This window comes from Gymnoscopelus microlampas (genome assembly GCF_963454915.1).
Source record: "Gymnoscopelus microlampas genome assembly, chromosome: 3".
In the NCBI taxonomy this organism is placed as follows: Eukaryota; Metazoa; Chordata; class Actinopteri; order Myctophiformes; family Myctophidae; genus Gymnoscopelus; species Gymnoscopelus microlampas.
Window position 1 is genome coordinate 11,655,880 of NC_139940.1, and position 20,304 is coordinate 11,676,183.

The 20,304-nt window shown below is 40.9% G+C and overlaps 2 protein-coding genes across 3 annotated transcripts; both read left to right on the top strand.

Annotated features, from left to right (window-relative positions):
- The first annotated feature begins 523 nt into the window (after window positions 1-523).
- On the top strand, window positions 524-15,231 carry LOC311042716 (sphingomyelin phosphodiesterase 5-like). Of its 2 annotated transcripts, none has more exons than XM_084053643.1 (8): window positions 524-550; window positions 1,813-3,042; window positions 3,775-3,850; window positions 4,468-4,608; window positions 5,917-6,006; window positions 12,397-12,460; window positions 13,086-13,245; window positions 13,744-15,231. In XM_084053643.1, exons 2-8 carry the CDS (start codon window positions 1,918-1,920, stop codon window positions 13,849-13,851), a joined length of 1,764 nt encoding a protein of 587 aa, XP_083909769.1. In that variant the 5' UTR covers window positions 524-550; window positions 1,813-1,917; the 3' UTR covers window positions 13,852-15,231. The 2 variants fall into 2 exon arrangements, with proteins under 2 accessions (XP_083909769.1, XP_083909768.1); XM_084053642.1 differs by having other exon boundaries at window positions 533-567.
- Window positions 15,232-15,603: 372 nt separating this feature from the next.
- malsu1 (mitochondrial assembly of ribosomal large subunit 1) lies at window positions 15,604-19,542 on the top strand. Its single transcript, XM_084053070.1, has 4 exons — window positions 15,604-15,991; window positions 17,342-17,517; window positions 17,617-17,698; window positions 18,910-19,542. Exons 1-4 carry the CDS (start codon window positions 15,655-15,657, stop codon window positions 19,062-19,064), a joined length of 750 nt encoding a protein of 249 aa, XP_083909196.1. The 5' UTR covers window positions 15,604-15,654; the 3' UTR covers window positions 19,065-19,542.
- The last annotated feature ends 762 nt before the right edge of the window (window positions 19,543-20,304 follow it).

Consider the following 20,304-nt stretch of genomic DNA (forward strand, 5'->3'; position numbering starts at 1 on the left):
AAATGGAACACAACCACCTTAAAGACTACTAATCATTAAAAAATGATTAAAACCAAGAAAGCACTATGTTCTGTGTATTACTCTAAACTTTAGAGTAACTGTAACAAGAAGCATAGACCATAGACATTCACAAGAAGAACCACTATCTGGGTGCACAGAATTCGATGGGTCACCAATTTCGGTGTAACACCGGTCCCACAACAGCACCTTCGGGGCGTGGCCTAAAGCGAGCACTAGTAGCAGTGTTGCCATGTGTGCTTATTATAAGCGACTTCTTGCGGTTTGTTGGGCTTGTTTCTAAAGTGTAGTTGCTTCTTTGGGCTTGCTGCGTAAGTGTAATGTTGTTTAACCCAGTGGCTCTAAAACATTTACATGTCAACAAGGACCCCCAGATTAATATGTATTTCCCAACGTGCTCATTGTGGCCCATATAGTCGCTTCTTTTGGGCGTGTTTTCCCAGACCTGGCTGCTTATTTCTCTCTCAAAATCTGGATACACTGAGTTGTAGCAAAGAGCAACCCCATTGAATGACAGACTTGGAGCAGCAAGGTACTGTCAGTACTACGGTAGGCGAACTAGATTCAATTACCTTTCCTTTAACCAGCCAGACTGGTTTACATTTAAAAAATAAAACGTCTCTGATTTTGCACGAGGAATTGTGATTGATGGGGAATGTTTTAGTGTGATAATCGTGTGTTATTTATTACATCTAGATGTCTCTCTGTCTGTCTGTCTGAGTTACTCGACAGAGGGAGTTTCGTTCAAATACGTGTTTTTTTGTGTGCTATCGACCACTATGAGCTGGTGCTTCCATCACAGCGCAAATACGCATCGCTTCCATTGAAAACACAATCCAAACATAAGCTGCGCTCAGGGGGGAAAACGTTGTGCTGGACAGACAGACAGACAGACAGACAGACAGACAGACAGACAGACAGTAGATGCTGTCAGTGTGAAGCGTTTGCATCGTTTGTTCTCCGTAAAAACTCGTACATGATCATCACCATGTATTGAAGTGGAGCTGTAATGGGACATGAATAATAATAAATAATAGTGAAGGTGTCGCTTGCCTCTGCATTCTTAATGTTCTTGCCCAGGCAAGCCTGGCAAGAACATTAAGAATGCAGATCTTAGCCCTGGCGCGCTTAGGACACAGTAACGACGGAATATCGGTCCTATGAATAATAATCATGGCTGTACTACCGTAATGTAATAGCCCGTCATGTGAATCAGCCCATCTGCTCACTGGTTCTCCTCGTACTGTATAATGACTATGTGCCGCCCTCCGGAGTCTTTCTGGATAACAGACTCAGGAAGTGTGATCCTGTGAACCAGAAAACACTCATGTTAGCAGGTAGTAGCATGCAGTAAACTCACTGATTGTACATGCATAAAACGGCGTGGTGTTCAGGCAAGCGTCAATTTCTCCTTTATCACCATTATGCCATTAGTAAAACTGTCCAGATGGCTGCAGCTTGATTATCTACAGTTTGGATGAGAAGTGGAAATGTTTTCATCTTGCCCTCTTTAACCATGCCAGTGATTATTATGATGCATTGCCTGAGTCTAGCCTACTGTAAATCTCCCCTTAGCCTATATCAAATTAAGTCTGATGCATACATCTAACTGTCACTTGCTTCATGATCCCATAGGAGGCAGTCAGCATTCTGAATTTCAATAGCTATGTGCATTTAATTCCCTTAAAAACTGCATTACTAAGGGAATATATCCTGTGATAGTCTAACCTTCAAATATCTCGTGGACTCAAATTTCTCGTAGCGTAACGTTTTGATTTCCCCCTCTTGTCTTAGATTCCAGTAGTGGCGCATTGGGGGAGACTGTTCTCAGGGATGAGGTTACTCTGCTGTGTCCTGATGCCACTTGTCCTTATTGGTGCTGAGAGACAGTGAGGAGGAATGCCTCTACGGGAGTCCCCGTTCTCCAGTGGAGCGGCAGCGGGCCTCCACGCCGTGGGCTGGGCTCTCATCCTGCCCTGCTTCTGGTTCCTGGACCGACTCATCGCTGTGTGCATGTCCACCACCCTGGAACGGAGCCAGCGACTGGAGCAGGAATGCTACCTCCACCCTCTCAAGGTGCTCTTCGGCTCCATCGTTTTCTTCATTCTGTTTTTGTCCACGGCTCCCCTGGCCTTGCTGGGATTTCTGCTGTGGGCGCCACTGCAAGCCACCCGGAGGCCCTTCTGCTACCACCGTAAGACGCCGTCCTCAGCGGAGAGTGAGACCAACAGGGGCTTTGAGCTGGTGGGGAAGGCCACGTTCGGCTTTGCCACCGCCAACCTGTGCCTGCTGCCCGACAGCCTGGCTCGCTTCAACAACCTGGGCCACACGCAGCGTCGTGCGGCCGCCATCGGCCGGTGCATCGCACATGGTGTAGGCCGACCCCACATCAAAATCTTTGTCGACTCACCCAGCAGCTGTGGGACGCTCAGCCCCTCCAGCAGCCTCCTCCAGGCAGGTAACTGTTCAACTTACGGGGCGACTGATAGCCAAGCCCAGCCTCCAGCCATCAGCCAATCAGATCAGGACTCGGCTGAAGGAGACTTTCCACTTCCTGATGTCGGAAACAACGTGGGTCATGTATCCTGTGATGACTTGATGGAGGATTCTGCTATGTCACCAGCGCCCCTCATCAACACCAACCAAAACTCCAACCAGCAGGACGGCGTCGGTTACCACCGCAATGCACTGTGCTCTCGACGCCAGAGCCACGGAGACGACGTGCCCTGCGAGGTGTCACCGCTCTTCCCTGCTAACGTGGACATCCTGTGCCTGGAGGAGGTGTTTGATAAGAGGGCGGCGAAGAAGCTCACAGACGATCTGCGACCCCTGTTCGGTCACATACTGTATGACGTGGGCGTCTATTCCTGTCAGCCTACAGTAGGCTGCTGCTCCTCATTCAAGTTCTTCAACAGCGGCTTGTTCATGGCCAGTCGCTTCCCTGTCCTGGATGCCCAGTACCACTGCTTCCCCAATGGCCGCGGAGAGGATGCGCTGGCTGCCAAGGGACTGCTAACCGCCAAGGTAGCCTTAGTTGATAACATAATGTTTTATAATGGTTATGTTTGCAGGTTTACGTTCCACACAAACACCTGAGGTGCGTTCAAGAACATTGTTTACCAACAAACACTGTTTAATTCAAATGTTACTTGTGTTTTGTTGTTTACCAAAGGTTCGATTTCGTTCAGCTTAGCTTTCGTCCATATCTGACTCAGCTGTGGCCTCTGTTTGCCAAATACTATCTTGTTAACACTACCCTTTGTGATGCCAGATTATTTCACACAATTGTGTACACTTACTCCACTTGCTTAGGCACCAATGTTTTATTTCCTTATGATTGTTTGTTAAATTCTTTACAACGTTAAAGCTATACAGTATATTCTGATAGCAATCGTTGCTATAGTACAGAGAGTTTGTTCAGTAACAGGGGTAACCTGAAAATACATTTTCAGGTTGGTTACACATTTCATCCGATCAGGAGAGAGAACCCCTCAAAAATAAATTATCACCTTGTGTTCCAGTTACAAATTTGTCTGCTCATTTCTTTATTTCATCACTTCCGGTTTCACTTGTTTATCCTGTATGAGTTCTCTCTCCTGATTGGATGAAATTGGTATCCCGAGCTGAAAATGTATTTTCTGTTTACTAAAGAGTTGGAGACAGGAAGAACACTGATATCGAACAAACACTGTATTGCAACAGTTGGTGATTTTTTTATGCTTATAGTATGAAAATAAGTTATGTGTAATTTTCCAGGTGCTCATTGGCCAGAATCAGAATCAGATGCAAGTGGTGGGCTATTTTAACTGCACACATCTTCATGCACCAGAAGGCAAGTCAGCTCCTCTCATTCATTCATTATTTATTCATTTGTTAGTAAAATGTATTTGTAGAGCAACTTTCACTGACATTGACAGTCACAACGTGCTTCACAAGCATATCAATAAAATAATCAAAGACAGAATAAAACAATCACCATATAACAAGTCAACCAAAAAGAGTTAATGAAAACAAACTCAGAATAAGGGAGATTTCTCTACACACAGAGCTGTAATCACAAGTAGCTATGTGAAAGCTTGTTAGAACAAGTGAGTCCTTAGTGTACAAACAACAACAGAATGCCTCTTCTTAAGCCCCTGGAGGGTTTTTACATATGCAGATGCCTGACCATGGAGGGCTCTGTATGTGATTACAAGAACCTTGAAATTGGTTCTGAAATTAACTGGGAGCCAGTGTAAGGAGGCCAGAATGGGGGTTATGCGGCAGGATCTCCTGGACCTGGTCAGTAGCCTGGCAGCCGCATTCTGGATTGTAGGCATTCCAGTCGTATGTCACATCTACACTGAAGTGGTAACAATTGGAAGCTTGGTAGCGAAGCTTGATGAGTTGATCCTGCACTATTTAGTTACCTTGTGGTATTGTGTGTTGTCTGTGCTCTTGTTTAATCAGGTGAGGGTGAGATTCGCTTTGAGCAGTTGGACATGGTGACGAAGTGGATCAGCGAGTTTCAGGCTGCCAACAGACAGCCCAATGAAGAGGTTGCGTTTGATGTGCTCTGTGGCGATTTCAACTTCGACAACTGCTCACCAGGTGTGATTTTAGATTTGCACTGATGAAGCTTTAACAGCTTTGTTGAAGCCCCTTTTACTAGCTTGCTCTGCAACTGGTCGTCCTTTTCCGTCACTTTTTCATCATTGGCTGTCCTTTAATCCAATTTGGAGTCCGCTACACTTTCCCATACTCTGATCGGCGGTGTGGCTGTCCTTTAAGCCAATTACATTACATTACATTACATTACAGTAATTTAGAAGACGCCTTTTATCCAAAGCGACTTACAATAAGTGCATTCAACAACGGTAGGCAAGAAAACTACTAATCACCAGAAGTCTTAAGTGCATTCTCTTCTCAAGCAAGCAACTAAGAGCATACCAAGTGCAATATATCAGCTACCTACTTTCTTAGACAGATGAGACAAGTAGGAAAATCAAATGAGCAAGAGCTAAAACAAATAAGTGTATCAAATAAACAAGATCCAATAAAACAAGAGCTCATACAAATAATTGACAACAAGTGGGCAAGGCTAAGAGGAAGGGTCAGGGTAGTGCCAGAACAGAGAAAAGACGTGACCTCGTAGATCGCCCAGAAGGACCTCTTGAGCGACGGCGCAACCAGTCGCCTCGAGGCGGCAGACCGAAGCGGTCGGGCATGGGTGTAAGGCTTGACCATAGCCTGGAGGTAGGAAGGAGCTGTTCCATTCACTAGCACCAGGGTCTTAAACTGGATGCGAGCCGCTACAGGGAGCCAGTGTAGAGAACAGAGAAGGGTAGTTGTGTGGGAGAACTTGGGGTGGTTGACGAGCTGCAGCTTTCAGTGGTCTGATGGCAGACGCCGGGGCACCAGCAAGGAGGGAGGTGCAGTGGGGGAGTTGCGATGGGGAGTCTGCAATACTTTCCTATACTCTGAACGGCAGTGTAGCGTCATCATTCAGTGACTGAATCAGTCAACTTACCCAAAACAAAGTTGGCCATGGAAGTAGATGGGGACAACACTGTTGTCGGTGTAAGCATAACATTTTAGACCCCTTTACAGAGTTTAAAACCATCAATTCTACCGGAGTTTGGGGCTAACAGTTAGCACATAGCAGTGACATAATGTACCTTTGTGCCTTAAATATACTTGAAAGGCAGAGAGTTAAATTGTTTGTTTTTCGCCTTGAAAACAATGAAACCAAGAGAGACAATGTCAATGTTGCCATACTGTCTGAATGGGAAAACACATTTTTATTTTTATTAGGACTCATAGTAAAGGGGTGTTAGCTTGCTGCAAGCTGGTATAATATGACTGTCATTTCTTGTTTTTAAAAGGTCTCACACTGTACGTTTTTCCTCTTCTGGCCAGATGACAGTCTGGAGCAGAACCACAGTCTGTTTGATGAGTACAGAGACCCCTGCAGGGCAGGGCCAGGAAAAGAGAAGCCTTGGGTTATTGGTGAGTATCAGTTGATGTCTTGCTTTGACTGTGTGTTTTTTAGATCAACCATAATGCCTAGTGGCCACTTTCTGAAAGTGGTGTCAGTAGCAGTTTCTGGTTTGTGCTGACAACATCAAGCAGGTTTCCCAGACAGGCATCCTGGAAAACCTGGAATATTTTTTTAAATTACTAAATTGTTCAAATTTAAGGTGGTGTTTTCACAGGGGTGTTTTCGTACAATAGTTGTTTTTTCTTTAAAAGTCAGTCCTCTTAAAGTGGACCAACATAAAGGGGACACCGTTCTTTTTGCATTCACATTGTCAGTCTATTTGAAAGAGGACTCTGTTCTCTTTCTGGTAAACTTCAGCTCTGATGGGGCCTCAGATACTACACAGTAGTTCATTTGTCGGGTTGGCACAGGCGGTCAGTCTGTGTAAGCGAACCTGGAGTGCCTTGTGTTCACAATGCAGGTTAAGCCAGTGGTTCCCAAACTGCAAATCATTTAAAAAAAAACAGTTTTCTCACTCATCAGTAAACAAACCACCGTACAGTATATAAGTGTATACAGGGTATCTGCACATTTCTAAAGTGACAAAGAGTTGTGAGCTTGTAGTTAGGCTATTATTTTCACAATATTTATCTGTGAAACCGAGTCAAACTAAATGTAATGCCTACAATTCCAAGTGCTTATCAGGGTGGGGGGTCCCCACTCCCCTGTTCAAATATGATTTATTTGTGGGGTCGAGGCCTGAAAAGTTTGGGAACCCTTGGGTTAAGTGAACAGCAGTGCAGACTAAGCGAACAGTACTACCCCTTTTGCAGTGTTCACATGTGCTTGAAAAATAGCCTTAGTCCACTTCACAGACTGAAAGGAACAATGTTTTGCAAAGGGATAAAACACATAGATTGAGAGCTTATTTCCATTGGGGGGGGGTGTGTGTGTGTGTTTGTGTGTGTGTGTGTGTGTGTGTGTGTGTGTGTGTGTGTGTGTGTGTGTGTGTGTGTGTGTGTGTGTGTGTGTGTGTGTGTTGTCGCTGGGCGGTTTACGGAGGTACGTCCATCCCATATAGGCTTCTCTGACTAACAGGTAATTTTCTATTCTAGTGAACTAACCCTTCAATTCACTCATAGAAAGCACAGAAAGCACTTAAGCCTATGGCGTAGGATATTCACTCCAGTTCGTTAACCAATCTCCATCTTAAGGCCACACCCCTTTTCAGCTATAGGCATCGACCAGGAACAACCCATTAATCCCTCGAGGTCTATAATCACCTTAATTACTAAAATTGTATTAACAATGTCTAAATCCAGGGTGTTGTTTCTTGAATAATGACTAAACCCTTTTAATCAATACCCAAGGTGGGGTTAGAGGTAACCCATAAAATCCTTATATATATATATATATATATATATATATATATATATATATATATATATATATATATATATATATATATATATATATATATATATATATATATATATATATATATATATATATATATATATATATATATATATATATATATATATATATATATATGCACAAATCTGTTTTTACTCTTTGAAGGAGATAAACCAAATAAGGGCAATTATCCCCAAAGTGTGTAAAATAACTATGAAACTTCTCTTTTAAATGCAGGAAATGTATTATGTAGTATTGCTTACAGCTTTAAGCAGACAATTCAGGTAAAAGTAAGTAGATTGAATACAATGTTCAATTAAGCTGTTACAAATTAATCCATATCACATATATGAGAATATTAAAGTTCTATCCTAATATATCTCAAATACATAGGTACTCTTACCCTCCCATGCTGTGATAAAACAAGACATAACTAAAATATCACCTTCTGGTAGTTCCTTCCAATAATCCAGATTCCTTCTTTCTACCCGTTGTCTATTTTAAAGCAGAGCGAGGTATAAGGCGTACAATCTTTCCCTCGCCTGACTACAACCTAATAATAGGCTATAAAGGGTGAGGCCCCTTATAAGACCCATCATCAAATTGGGAGATCTTTTAGTCTAATACACGCACTATGTTTTTGGCTGATTTTTCTACCCCATCTATTATTAAGCATCTAAATTCCATATTCGCACAAGTCAGAGGCTAATTCCCCAACTCGGGTGATATGGTGAGATTACTCTAACATACCCCAGGTCTCTAACGACAGCGCGCAAAGTCTCTCAACAACTTGCTCTCTGAACATTGTTTATAAAGGGCATTTTGGCCCATCCTATTTTTCCTACCACCCACGTTCTCTTGACCATATCCCGTTTATTACCCCATGGTCAGCGTGACTGTGCTTGATGCCTCATAAAGATAATTCCTTAAAAGTCCTGAAAGTTCTTGCGGTCTTGTTTCCAATGAGAACCTGTGAGCAATTAGGGGTTAAGAGTCTTGCTCAGGGACAAATTTCATTTCATCGACACATATGCTGACATGGCCTGGAATCGAACCTGGGGCAACCAGGGCCTCTGGCTCCCTAGGCGGGCTCACTAACCATTCAGCTATGGCCGCCCAATCCACCCAATCATGACCCTTTTAATCTATGTCTGGGACATATCACCTCTTCCCTATTCTTACACACTATTTCACCATATGCAATACCCTTAGGGAAATTATGTTTCCATAGTCTCAGTAGCTATTACCCTATACACTAGTCGTGACCATTCTTTTCCTATCTATACTATTTATCTCAGTTTACTTATCGTCAGCTAACTAACCCAAATAAACTATTATTTAAGTATAAAGCATTTACTCTTCACCCCACTATCGCCTAATCAGTGTATTCAACTTATTACGTCTCTTTAACCTGGATGTTTACCTTTATTAATTATTATTACTAGTCAGCGTATTCCTGTGCTACACCCCGTCTGTCTAGTAAGGCCTTTTCTCCCCCCCTTGTAATACTACGTTACCTTCTATCTTTATACTTTCCTCCCTAACACTCCTTTCCTTTCTGTTTCAATGATTATCTCATCTCTTAGACAATCATTAGCACTATAATTAATCACAATGAATGTTCCTCCACTTATGTTCAACCTAAAGTATTTCTACTTCAGCTTAAGTATTTCTACTCCTGGTTCTCACAGCCTTGCTTCTCTGCTCGGGCTCACTCTCTGCTCAGCACAACGCCCTGTCTTATAATTTCCTGTTGTTCGCTCTACTAGTTCCTCATACTGTACTACCGGGTACTTTTCCTCAGTACTGGCGCAACTTTCACTCTCCAACTCTCTTACTGCAAGTCAGCTATCAGGGTTCCCACGGTCATGAAATTCCTGGAAATATTTTGAAATTAGAAACACAGTTTTCCAGGCCCTGGATAAGGTTTGGAATTAATCAAATGTTTTGGAAAATGTTCAAAACTGTTAGTTTTCAGGATTCAAATTCTAAAATGGCAAAAGTAGCAGATCTACAAGCTCGAAACGCGTCGCTTCGCGCCGCGTTTCGAGCTTGTAGATCTGCTACTTTTGATGCTTTTGTGTGACACTGTAGATGAGAGGTTTTCTTTCCCGACAGCAACAAAATACATTGTTTTTGTCAAACATTACGTGAAAGACAGGTAAAATGTGGTAAAATGCAGTGCTACTTGATACGTTGTTAGCTTGTAGATCTGTTGTTTTTGTCACGTGACACCTTCGTTCGAGTCCGTCTTGGGGCATTGATGGCACACTGGTTTAAGAGTCTCATTATTGCACTGTATGATTTCTATAGTCCTGGAAATGGGGTAAAATACTTTGGAAAAGTTATGGAAAAGTTTTGAAAATTCATTGTTAAAAATGTGTGGGAACCCTGTACTATTGACCCTCCAGCCTCCAGTTTGAGTTTACTTTGAACTACTGTTTACTGAACCAGTTTCAAGTGTACATGCCTTAATAGATCTTCATCTATCATTGATATGGAAAATAACAAACACTTGATCAATTATCTCATAAAAAGCCTATATACAAAAATTCCCCATAGCTCCTTCTCCAGACTCCCCCACCCCAATGGTCCCAGTCAGTCTATGTCCTAAAGAGAAACTACGGCTCTGGGTGCTTGGGTGGTCTTCCTCATCTGGTGGTGTCTCAGGCGTTGGAATAGAGGGGGAATAAGGTGAATAGTATGGGCTAGAGCAATGGTTTTCAACCAGTGGTCCGGGGACCACCAGTGGTCCTTGGGGAAGTACCAGGGGGTCCCCAGCAAAATTAGTTAACATAGCGTCACAATCATTTTAACCTCTTAGCATTGGCTATTCAAAAATAGCAGATATACAAGCTCATAGCGCGGCACCGAGTGCCGCGCTATGAGCTTGTAGATCTGCTATTTTTGAAAAATCTTAAATGTGTGCAAATCTTTGAATATATATATTTTTTAAAGCGAACATTTTTAACTCAAATCTTTGCTTCTGGGGGTCCCTGGAACAAAACATTTTCAGATGGGGGTCCGCGGCCAAATGTATATCAATTTAGGGGTCCTTGGCATGAAAAAGGTTGAAAACCACTGGGCTAGAGGGGGAATAAGGTGTGCTGCAAGATGGGGGTCTCTGCTCTCATCCCATTCTTCTGGGGTTGTTGTGGGGTCATAGAGGGGGGAGGGGGGGAGGTACTTCCCAGCTCTGGGGTGGTGGTCACCTCATACTCTTCTCTTATGCCGACAGGGGAGTGATGGGCTCTATCTGCTGATCCAATCTGCCTCATTATTCATATTATCTGTCGCTGTCGAAGGGTCAGGTCATCTAGGTCCATCTCATCCAAATCTGAACCCTGCTCCTCTAATTCCCCCTCACTGTGCTCGTTTCTCTCCTGCTGCAACCCCTCTACCTCCTCTCCTTTCACTGCCCCCTGACGCTCTCTTTCTCTCATTGTTCCTCCTAACTCCTCAATATTTCTCTCCACATTTTCCCTTTCTGTATTGAGAGCAGCAATTGTTTCTCCTAGTTCCTCAATATGTCTTTCTACATTTGCTCTTTCTGCATTAAGGGCGGCGACTGCATTTCCATCCTGTATGGTAGCCACCACATTTTCTATTATCTCTTCCTCTGTTAGCATCAGCGTGCTGATGGCTTCATCTGTTAGCATAGCATCATAGCTCTGGGCATACTGTCTGCTGAACTTGGCCTTGGCCTGTCAATATTGGGCAACAGTGCACTTGAGCTCTGGGGCCTGCTGTAGAGTGTGTCAATGTGAGGCACTGCTTTCTGTACGCTGAAGCTGGCTATGGTGGGGCATTGCATCATCTGGGAGCTTGCTCTTGCTAGGCACTACATGTGCTGTTTGTTTGGGCAAAATGCTTGATGGGGGTCCTCTCAGAGGAGGGTCTCGACTGATGCAGACCTCGCCCTCAGCGACAAAAGGGATAAAACGCAAAGTGTGTGTGTCCTAATTAATCTTTTGATTATTTTTTTGATTATTCTTTATTTAGAACATAACATGTTATAATGTACAAAATGATGGTAGATGCTCATCACACGTTATCTGATTTTGAACCCGGAGTTGCACACTCATAAATTGCTCTGATACCAATTTATGAGTGTGTGTCTCTTTTCTTTATTTGATCACTGTCAGTAAGCAGCACAATAATCTGCAACAAAGGCGAGCATTTCTATGTTTTACAATATAGTATTAAAATCTAATAATTACATAATTTTTATGTTGATTATGTGAATAATTGTTTCACCGCTATAATGTAGTATAAGTTACATTGTATTATCAAATATGAACATATTTGGTAATGGCTTGATACAGGTGTGGGTTGCATAAAATGTCCTGGAAAATGATCTCTTGAAAAGAAACCTTGAACAAGATGTTTATTGCCAATAAAACGTGACAAACATGCCAAAAACAACGTTGTTTTAAAAGTCTAGGAACTTATGTTGATCTCGGGATCCACATATTGTAGAAATGGTGTGGCTCCAATGTGGATTTCACACTTCATGTTACCAGCATGTGACATCAGTCATCTGTGATGTCAGTCGTCTATGACTTATCTATGACGTACTGTTTGACTCAAAAGTTTCAGAGTGCTCACATGCTTCCATTGTACATTTAAAGTTAAATATTTCAGTATATGCAAAAAGTTGGGGGCTGTCGGGAATAATGGCCTAGTTGAAAACACTGAATAACCCAGCATTCCTCCTAATGAAGTTGCTATTTGCCCTTCTTTTGAAACAACTGGGTCCTTAAATGCTGCTATTATTATACGATACTGTAAAAGCATACACAAAGTAAAGCTGATATGGCACCCATTGTCAGTTGAGTGGCTCAGACTTGTGTAGTATAAAGTCTCACCACAGCCTTCCTATTTTTCTTTCCTTTACTCTCCTCCCCTCAGCTTAGTTAGATGGACCACTCACTCTCCTTTTGTGTTATTTAAAAAAAAATGAACAACACATTTAATAGTTTTTTCATGATTTGTGTTGACAGGGACTCTGCTGGAACAGCCAACCTTGTACGAAGAGGATATACGGACTCCAGAGAATCTACAAAGGTACACTCACATCACTGGGGATAGGGCTGAACAATATACTATATTAAATTGTCCAAGATAGATGGATGAAATAAATGCATAAAGAGAGTATTGTTATTTTGTATATCTTTTAAGGAGTGTCTCCCCATTTAACTACTGTGTAAAAAAACTACTTTTTCCATTTGTGTGAGTCATTCTTGGACAGAATGAAATAATAGACGGTTGTTGCAGGTTGAAGAATAGAATGTCCACTCCAGGTTTGGTTAGGTTTCAAATTAAAGCTTGATTTATTTTCTTACTTTTTACAGAGAAGCGTAAATAACAAAGAAAACGTATGATAGAAAAAATAAATCTCCTGCACGCAAACAAGGTCTAAAGACCGTGTGCTTCTCAGTCTGTCACGTCCCTAGCATGACGCACCTGTCCTTATAGTAGACACACACCACAATACAAGGCCAATACATCAATAAATTAAATTAAATTATTGAATATAAAGAACTGGCTCCTATATACTGTCTTTCAGAAATCTGTTTCCAGTAAACAAAGACATACTCTGTATGAAACATGACGAAGGCAAGTCATATAGATGTGCGTTGTTTGTGAATAGTGCTGCCTACTAACTGACGTGTTGCCTTACTCTGGGCAGGACTTTGGAGACCGAGGAGTTGAGGAAGCAGTTCATCTCCTCTCCTGTAGCTCGACGCGGCTCTCCACTGGTTTACCCCGAACCTGGCCAGCCCTGGGTGGGGCGTCGCATTGACTACATCCTTTACCGCGAGAGTTCCATCTCAAATCGCTGCCGAACAGTACGTCTGTTCTATGCATCTCCAATCTGTCTGCTCCCCTGTGTATTCACCTTCTTCACCACTGCTGTCTGCCCGCTTTGAATGGTCATTTATAATGTCCCAAAGTACTGTGTAGTTCCAAAGTGCTTCGCAAGTGTTTGTTTCCTATTAGATGTGGCAAGATAGACCGCATTCTTTTTTGTGATTTGTCAATCAGGTTTGATAACAGATTGCCTTGAAGAAGCAGCTCAAATCAATTCCACTTGAAATAAATGGACAGTGTTTTGTTGGTCGTCTTTCTGTTCAAGCCACACAAAAAGACACATTATTTGTGCAAAGCTGTCATTCTATTTGGTAAATTGCAGTACAAAACAAAGGATTATATTCCTGTAATTGGGGAAAATGATGTGGAGTGCAACAAAACATTGATATTAAGTCATTGATGTATAATAATTCAAGCATTTCAAGTGTATGAATTGTGCATTATTTAAAATGCAACCTCTTATTATCTCCATCTAGGAAATCGAGGAGTTTACATATGTGACCCAGCTGGCTGGCCTCACGGACCACATCCCTGTGGGCTTGAGACTGAGCGTGCGCATGGACTCAGACTGTACTGATGAATGACAGCTTAAGTGGAAAAAGACATCACATAAAAAAAGGGAGCCTTAATGGACAACTTTGCCCTGGAACATACTGTAGCACTATGTTGTTTACGTGTCTCTTTGCAATAATGACAATGGGAGAGAGAAGGGTATGACTCTGTTTTGAGTCATGAAATTGTCAGATAAGCTGACCTCCCTGTGTGATTGTCTGGTCACTCAATTAAAAGTTTAATTTACTCTCCATCGAAAGGGTGAATTACACTTGCCAAAATAACTGATATACAAGCTAGCAACGTGTCATCTTGTGACCCGTTAGCTTGCAGATCAATTCATACTGGCAAGCGACACAGTCTAAATGGTTTTATACTGATTTGGTGTCTCTGTAGACACACAACACAAGACATTTCAAACCTACCTCGTTTGGTCCATTTTATTCGACCCATGTTGTGTTTACTCTGTTAGTCCTGCTTGTTTGTAGAGGTGTGAACACGCATTTGAAGTTTGAACTCTGGTGTGGACCAACAAACAACCAAACTCTAGTCCACCTGAAAACGTGGGTCTCGGTTCGCATCCAGGTGCATCAGAGTTTGGTTCACTGTAGGTGACAACACAAACGGAAGGAAGTGAACCAAAAGGCAATCGATGTACAAAGGATTATAGTGGACATGTTTTAATTGAAAAAATAATGTTCTATAATTAGGTCTAAATAGAAGGTCAAATGTATTCGTTTTTAAATTAATTCAACCTTGCACACAATTAGTTTTAACAGATCATAACTTTCAAATACATAATTTATTATGACCATACTGTCTGTCTCACTTTGTGATATTTCTCAGATTACCCATTATCAGAGTACTGTACAGACATACAGAGATTCCTAGAATTTGTAGATGGAAGATGAAATGCATGGCATCACGTTGTCTCATCAGCTTTTCATATTGTTCGCCTGCTAAAAAATATGGAACTGAAAGGAACATCTGTACAAAACCAGCTCCAAGACTGCATAAATGTGATGTTGCTCCATTATTTCTGAGACCAGGAACAGGAAATGTTTGCCTCAGAAAGCCTGATTCACTAGCGACTGTTTCGACTGCATGACATTTGTTTACAAAGTTTGGTGCGCGTGTGTGTACGCTGACCTTACCAAATGAAATATGCAACAATGTTGCAACTTCATCCTAGAAATTGCACAGAGTCTAAGGAACTAATATTCTTGATTCTATAGCTGTGAAAATATTATGCATAAAAGCCTGTTCCGGTCAGGGGCATTGACAACCTTGTAGTTTGTTTTTATGATGACTTGTGAATGTGCAAAAATCTATTTTCACGATTTTTAAAATTGAAATGATAGCTATTTGAGATGAATTAAATGGGTGAAATTTAGTAAATGTGTTCTGTATTTATTACTCCAGGAAAAAGAGAGAGCACACACTCCAATATAAACATGTTTGTTTTGTTTGTTTTTTAGCTTCAAAGCTTTTCAAAACCATAGGCATAAAATCCACTGACATTTCAATGCATGTCTTCTCAAGCACTATTTCTTTTTTCTTTTCTTTTTTTACTGATACTGTAGAGAGTAGATCTATACCTCTATGGAGTAGATCCTCAGGTCATGTCAGACTAATGAAGATGACTTGAGTGCAAGATCTTCGGCCGGTCGACAGGGGGAGTCTAGCTATTTTCGTAAAATAATCAACAACCAATAAAGAAGACGTCTAAACCAATCAGGACTCCAGCCTTGCTCACACTTCCTGTTTACTTTTTACCTAACCTTCCTTGCTGTGGGCAAACCTCGTGGATTCAATGACAGAGAGATCAAGCTGAAATGACGTGCATTTTGAAATATTCCAACAAACTCGTATCATCATCGGTGCTGGTGAGGAATATTGTCAACATGAACCAATATGGACGTGTTGCTAGAAGTTCGTGTATGATTTTAAAACCTCAGTTTTACTGCGGGCTGTCGCGTCGAACTTTCTCTGCCAGTCTGTCCTCTGTTCATCAGCAGCATCAACATCACTCATCTTCTGTTTACCACTCTGCCACAAACACACATGATTCTGATATGCATAATGTAAGATATTATTCAGATCATGTTAGCAACTACTCTGAAACGATTAGTGGCCAAGATGAAATGGAGGATGACGGCAGTCCAAGTCAAAGTAAGTGGTTAATGTTTATATTTATCTACTCTGTCCCCATAATATACATTCACTCACGAATGCATGATGTCATTTTTTAAATTCGTAATAATATTGTATTTGCACTGGGCGCATGCCTAGAGGTAGGAAGGAAACTACCGGCTGTAACGTTGCTCATTTTGTGGATGAATACTGCTCTATGTACTGTTACCTTAACAGTACATACACGTCTCTTCACGAAACAGACTACTTCAGACTGCAAGTCTGCAACAGACTGGCAGTCTACTGTATGTGTGGTTTCTGTCTGAAGGTAGAAATGTGTGTATTTGTATGAATTCTTTAAATAAATAAAACATTCTGATTGACTAGACATAGGTGGCTATATATAATATATATATATATAATGTTTGTTCAGGAATTCTCCAGGTCATTAACAGAAAATAGGTCTGGATACCAATTTTATCTCTTCTGAACTCTACAAAGACCATTCTTCATCAGCTTCAATTTTATAGTATTTGAGTTCCAATCCTGTCTGCTCATTTTGAATCACTTTCAAGTTAAATGATTTAATCTGTATCCTGTATGAATTCTCTCCCATGATTTGCTGAAATTTCACTCGTATATCAGTGATTGCTATCAGAATATAGAATATAATAATAATAATAATAATAATAATAATAATAGATCTTTATTGTCCACAAGTGGAAATTTGTCTTTGGCTCACCAGACACTGTATATATATTGTTAACACTTTTTTAACAAAACAATATCACATCCCTCCCTACTGAGGTGATGAGAGACCGGTCCTTCTGCACAACACCAACATAAAGCATGATTGTTAGTTGTGCACCGTGTCGTGCTCTGAAAATAGCCGATCTACAAGCTTACAACTCATTGCACTGCACATTTAAGTATAAATCACTCTTTAGTTTAGAATCTAAACTAAAGAGTGATTTATATTTCAGAGCTCTCTCTTGATCTAAACTTTAGATCAAGAGAGAGCTCTGAGAAGAGTCCAACCTGTTTGTGTATCGCAATGGAAGTGGGTATTTTACACTCAAAAAGCAGCTGTAAGTGAGTAGATAGGATCACCATAATGCTCAGGTAATGGTAAATAATTAAGTCTCTTTCTCTCTAATTTGCTGCGGTTTTACAGTGTTTTTCTTTCCTGGAAAGTAAATTTGGAATAGTAACACAAATTGACCTCTTTTAATCAATTTCATCCATTTGCATCCCCTGTTTTTAGATCAAGATCAAAAGTACATACATTTTTAAAATATTCCAAAAAAAGCTGATCTACAAGTTTCAAAACATTTTTGAAAGTCTGAAATTGGGTTTAAGTGTTCATGTCCCTCTCTTCTTTTCATACAGAATCCCTGGAGAGTTTCACCATTGATACATTGGCAGCTTTACTCCGGCAAGAAAATGCAGTGGACATCTGTGTCATAAAAGTACCTGAGGAGATCAAATACACCAAGTACTTCATTGTTGCGGGTGGTATTTCAACAAGGCACCTCCGGGCAATGGCACTTTATGCTGTGAAAGTGGTAATTTATATTGTACATTTACAGTATTTAATGATATATAATATCGATAGTCTATTGCTTTTTTATAGGTGCACATCACTTTTTTCTCTTCTTTCACAGTACAAATTTATGAAGAAAAAAAATGATCCAAATGTCAAGATTGAAGGCAAAGATACAGAGGACTGGATGTGCATTGACTTCGGTATGTAAAGGTTAATTTATACTCCCATCATGCAAGTGTGTCGCTCGCCTATCCACAAGCCTCAGTTCTTTTAGGCAAGTGACACCATTGTACTACAGAGAACAAATTAGGCTGCAGGTTAACTGAATCTGTCTTCAATTGTCTATGCCAAATGCTTCACCACATGATGGTGATTTTCACAGAAAATTAAGTTACACCATAGTGCGACATAGCATCAATTAAGCTCTAGACATTAAGGTAGAAGATTCTCTTAATGTTCAGTTATGAATAGAGGGCAGTCGATTGTAATTTATAATTGTGGTTGATTGTTGAAGAGTTGTGAACATTTGTCAATCAACAACTGTATACAGTAAGTGGTCAAGGAATTAGAGTAGTAAGAAAACTGTACTACAAAGTGCCTTGGAGACATCAAATCTGGCATCTATCTCAATAACAACTTACTATCTGTCTACAAGTAAACAACATATCTTCAGTAGCTTCTATCTAAATAGTCAATGAGCAGAAAGTGTAGTTGAAAACAATGATTAGGAAGACTGACACATGACACGCCGTCCTGTCCTGACTGCATTAGTGGAGCCTGGAGATGACTGAGGCTTGAATGAGGGGCTGGGAAGACTCCTTTTGTGAGGAAGGGTCTGGTCCTCTTTATGTTGCACAGTGTAAACCTACGGTTAATGACCGCTGCAAAGTGTGGCTTGAAGGACAGCAGACTGTCTAGGACCCCTCCATGCCAGGCTTTTTGGCAGTTTGAACAGAAGTCACTAGGATGTTGCTGATGGAAAGATCCTGCAGGGGGCAATACTACTCAAGGAAGAAGAGATGCTCTGTTTTGTCAAGATAGATTAGGTATGACATCGACTGAGCGATGTCAGCCAGGTGTGCAGAGATGCACTCTTTGCTGTGTGGCTGAGGGAGGGAAGAAGAACAGTGTTCAACCTGTTTATTTGTCTTTATTGAGATTGACTGGACAAGTTAAGAGGCTGGCAATGTACATGCATGAGGATTCCATCCTAGGTCAGAATGAATAAGTGTTTTTCAAGAGGCTAGTGTTTTAACTACTGTATACAGTGGACACTTAATCCACGGTAGCCCCCATACAAACTGATCTCTATGCATCGGCATACATTTGTACACTCAGAGTTGTTAGGAATTTACAGTGTACCATTACATAGTGTTAGTAAGTGGGTGATCAACTGTCATGTTGTCTTTAGGGAGTATGGTGCTTCACCTCATGCTGCCAGAGACCAGAGAGGTGTATGAATTGGAAAAACTGTGGACTCTCGGCTCCAACGACGAGCAGCTGAAGAGAATACCCCCTGAGACGCTTCCAGAGGACTTCATCTATGACGCTGAAGACATCAAATGACCGCAAAGGAAATACAATAGGACTTTATTTGTTTATGGGGCATTTATACTTTCTCAAGAGTCTTTTACCCTTTTTTGGTCATGGGATGGAAAGAAAATGTGTGAAAAGGGTTTTATTGTTGTGCTAACAATCATCACAGCAGCACATTTCATATGTGGAGGACATTAAACTTGTTAAAGGGTAAATAAAGGGTTTTAAGTTGAAGTCTGTAATTTACTTTGATTTGTGAGTTTGTAAAAATATGTAGAACAGATAACAGGAAAACGCAGGAGGTATATTTCTTCAGTACTGGTAAATGACAACTTCGCTGGATTGTTTTGTGATAAATCACATAACTTCTTTGTTATGGCAATTTACGTCAAAACACAAAACTCAAGACGGTTGTAGTACACTCTTTCTCACCATTCTGAGAATTTTAGTGTTATTCATATGATAACGTTTATTTTTCAATAAATATAGTAAGACTTTTTTTTCCTGATATACTGTCAGCACTGTGTATTATCTGAAGCTACTACATTGACAAGCAATGGGAAGCTTAGTGGACCCGAAATGTTTATAACGGCTAACAGTATGACTTTTTTTAGTCCAAGAACATAATGGTAATGACACGTTTTTTTTTTTTTTTATGCCCCCGGGACAATTGTGTGCTGTAATCTATTACCATATTGATTAGTGACAAACTATGCTTCCATCTATTCGTTTCTGAACCAGAGTTACCAGGGGTAACCTCCACTGAGGTACCTGGACAGGGGCAAGGTCTAGAGATGGATGGTGTTTATAATTGATCAAACTTTCATAAAAAGGGGGCCAACAACAGATAAGACAACAAAAAACAAACCCAGTGTAATCAAAATTCAGAATCAGTCTTCAAAACATCTATTAAAATAAATACTTTAAGTGTTAAATTCACTTTGTAGGTAGGCTATATTTATTAAGTGGTACTGTTTGTCTTTGTTGTTGTTACCCTGTGGTAACACTCCTCTCTGGTAGTTGAGTTGATGTTTATCATGTATATGATAAAACACAGTTTTTTTTATAAATAGTCATGCACATATTTTTACAGTGCATACCTTGTTGACGGATTTGGAAGAGATTTCGAAGCTCTGGTTCCAAAAATGAACAAACATTTAATGTAAAAGATCCATGATATTTACATGGAAGTCAATGAGCCAGCTCTTAAAGTGTCTGAAGGGGGCGGGGCTTAGCGAAAGGTCTATTGTGTATGCCCTACTGGTGTGTG

Excerpts from the sequence above, each read along its gene's own strand:
- malsu1 (XM_084053070.1), top strand. The coding sequence starts at position 15,655 with ATGACGTGCATTTTGAAATATTCCAACAAACTCGTATCATCATCGGTG. Across the intron at positions 15,992-17,341 it reads TGACGGCAGTCCAAGTCAAA|AATCCCTGGAGAGTTTCACC; the intron begins GTAAGTGGTTAA and ends CTTTTCATACAG. Across the intron at positions 17,518-17,616 it reads CACTTTATGCTGTGAAAGTG|TACAAATTTATGAAGAAAAA; the intron begins GTAATTTATATT and ends CTTCTTTCACAG.
- LOC311042716 (XM_084053643.1), top strand. The coding sequence starts at position 1,918 with ATGCCTCTACGGGAGTCCCCGTTCTCCAGTGGAGCGGCAGCGGGCCTC. Across the intron at positions 3,851-4,467 it reads ACATCTTCATGCACCAGAAG|GTGAGGGTGAGATTCGCTTT; the intron begins GCAAGTCAGCTC and ends TTGTTTAATCAG. Across the intron at positions 4,609-5,916 it reads CTTCGACAACTGCTCACCAG|ATGACAGTCTGGAGCAGAAC; the intron begins GTGTGATTTTAG and ends TCTTCTGGCCAG.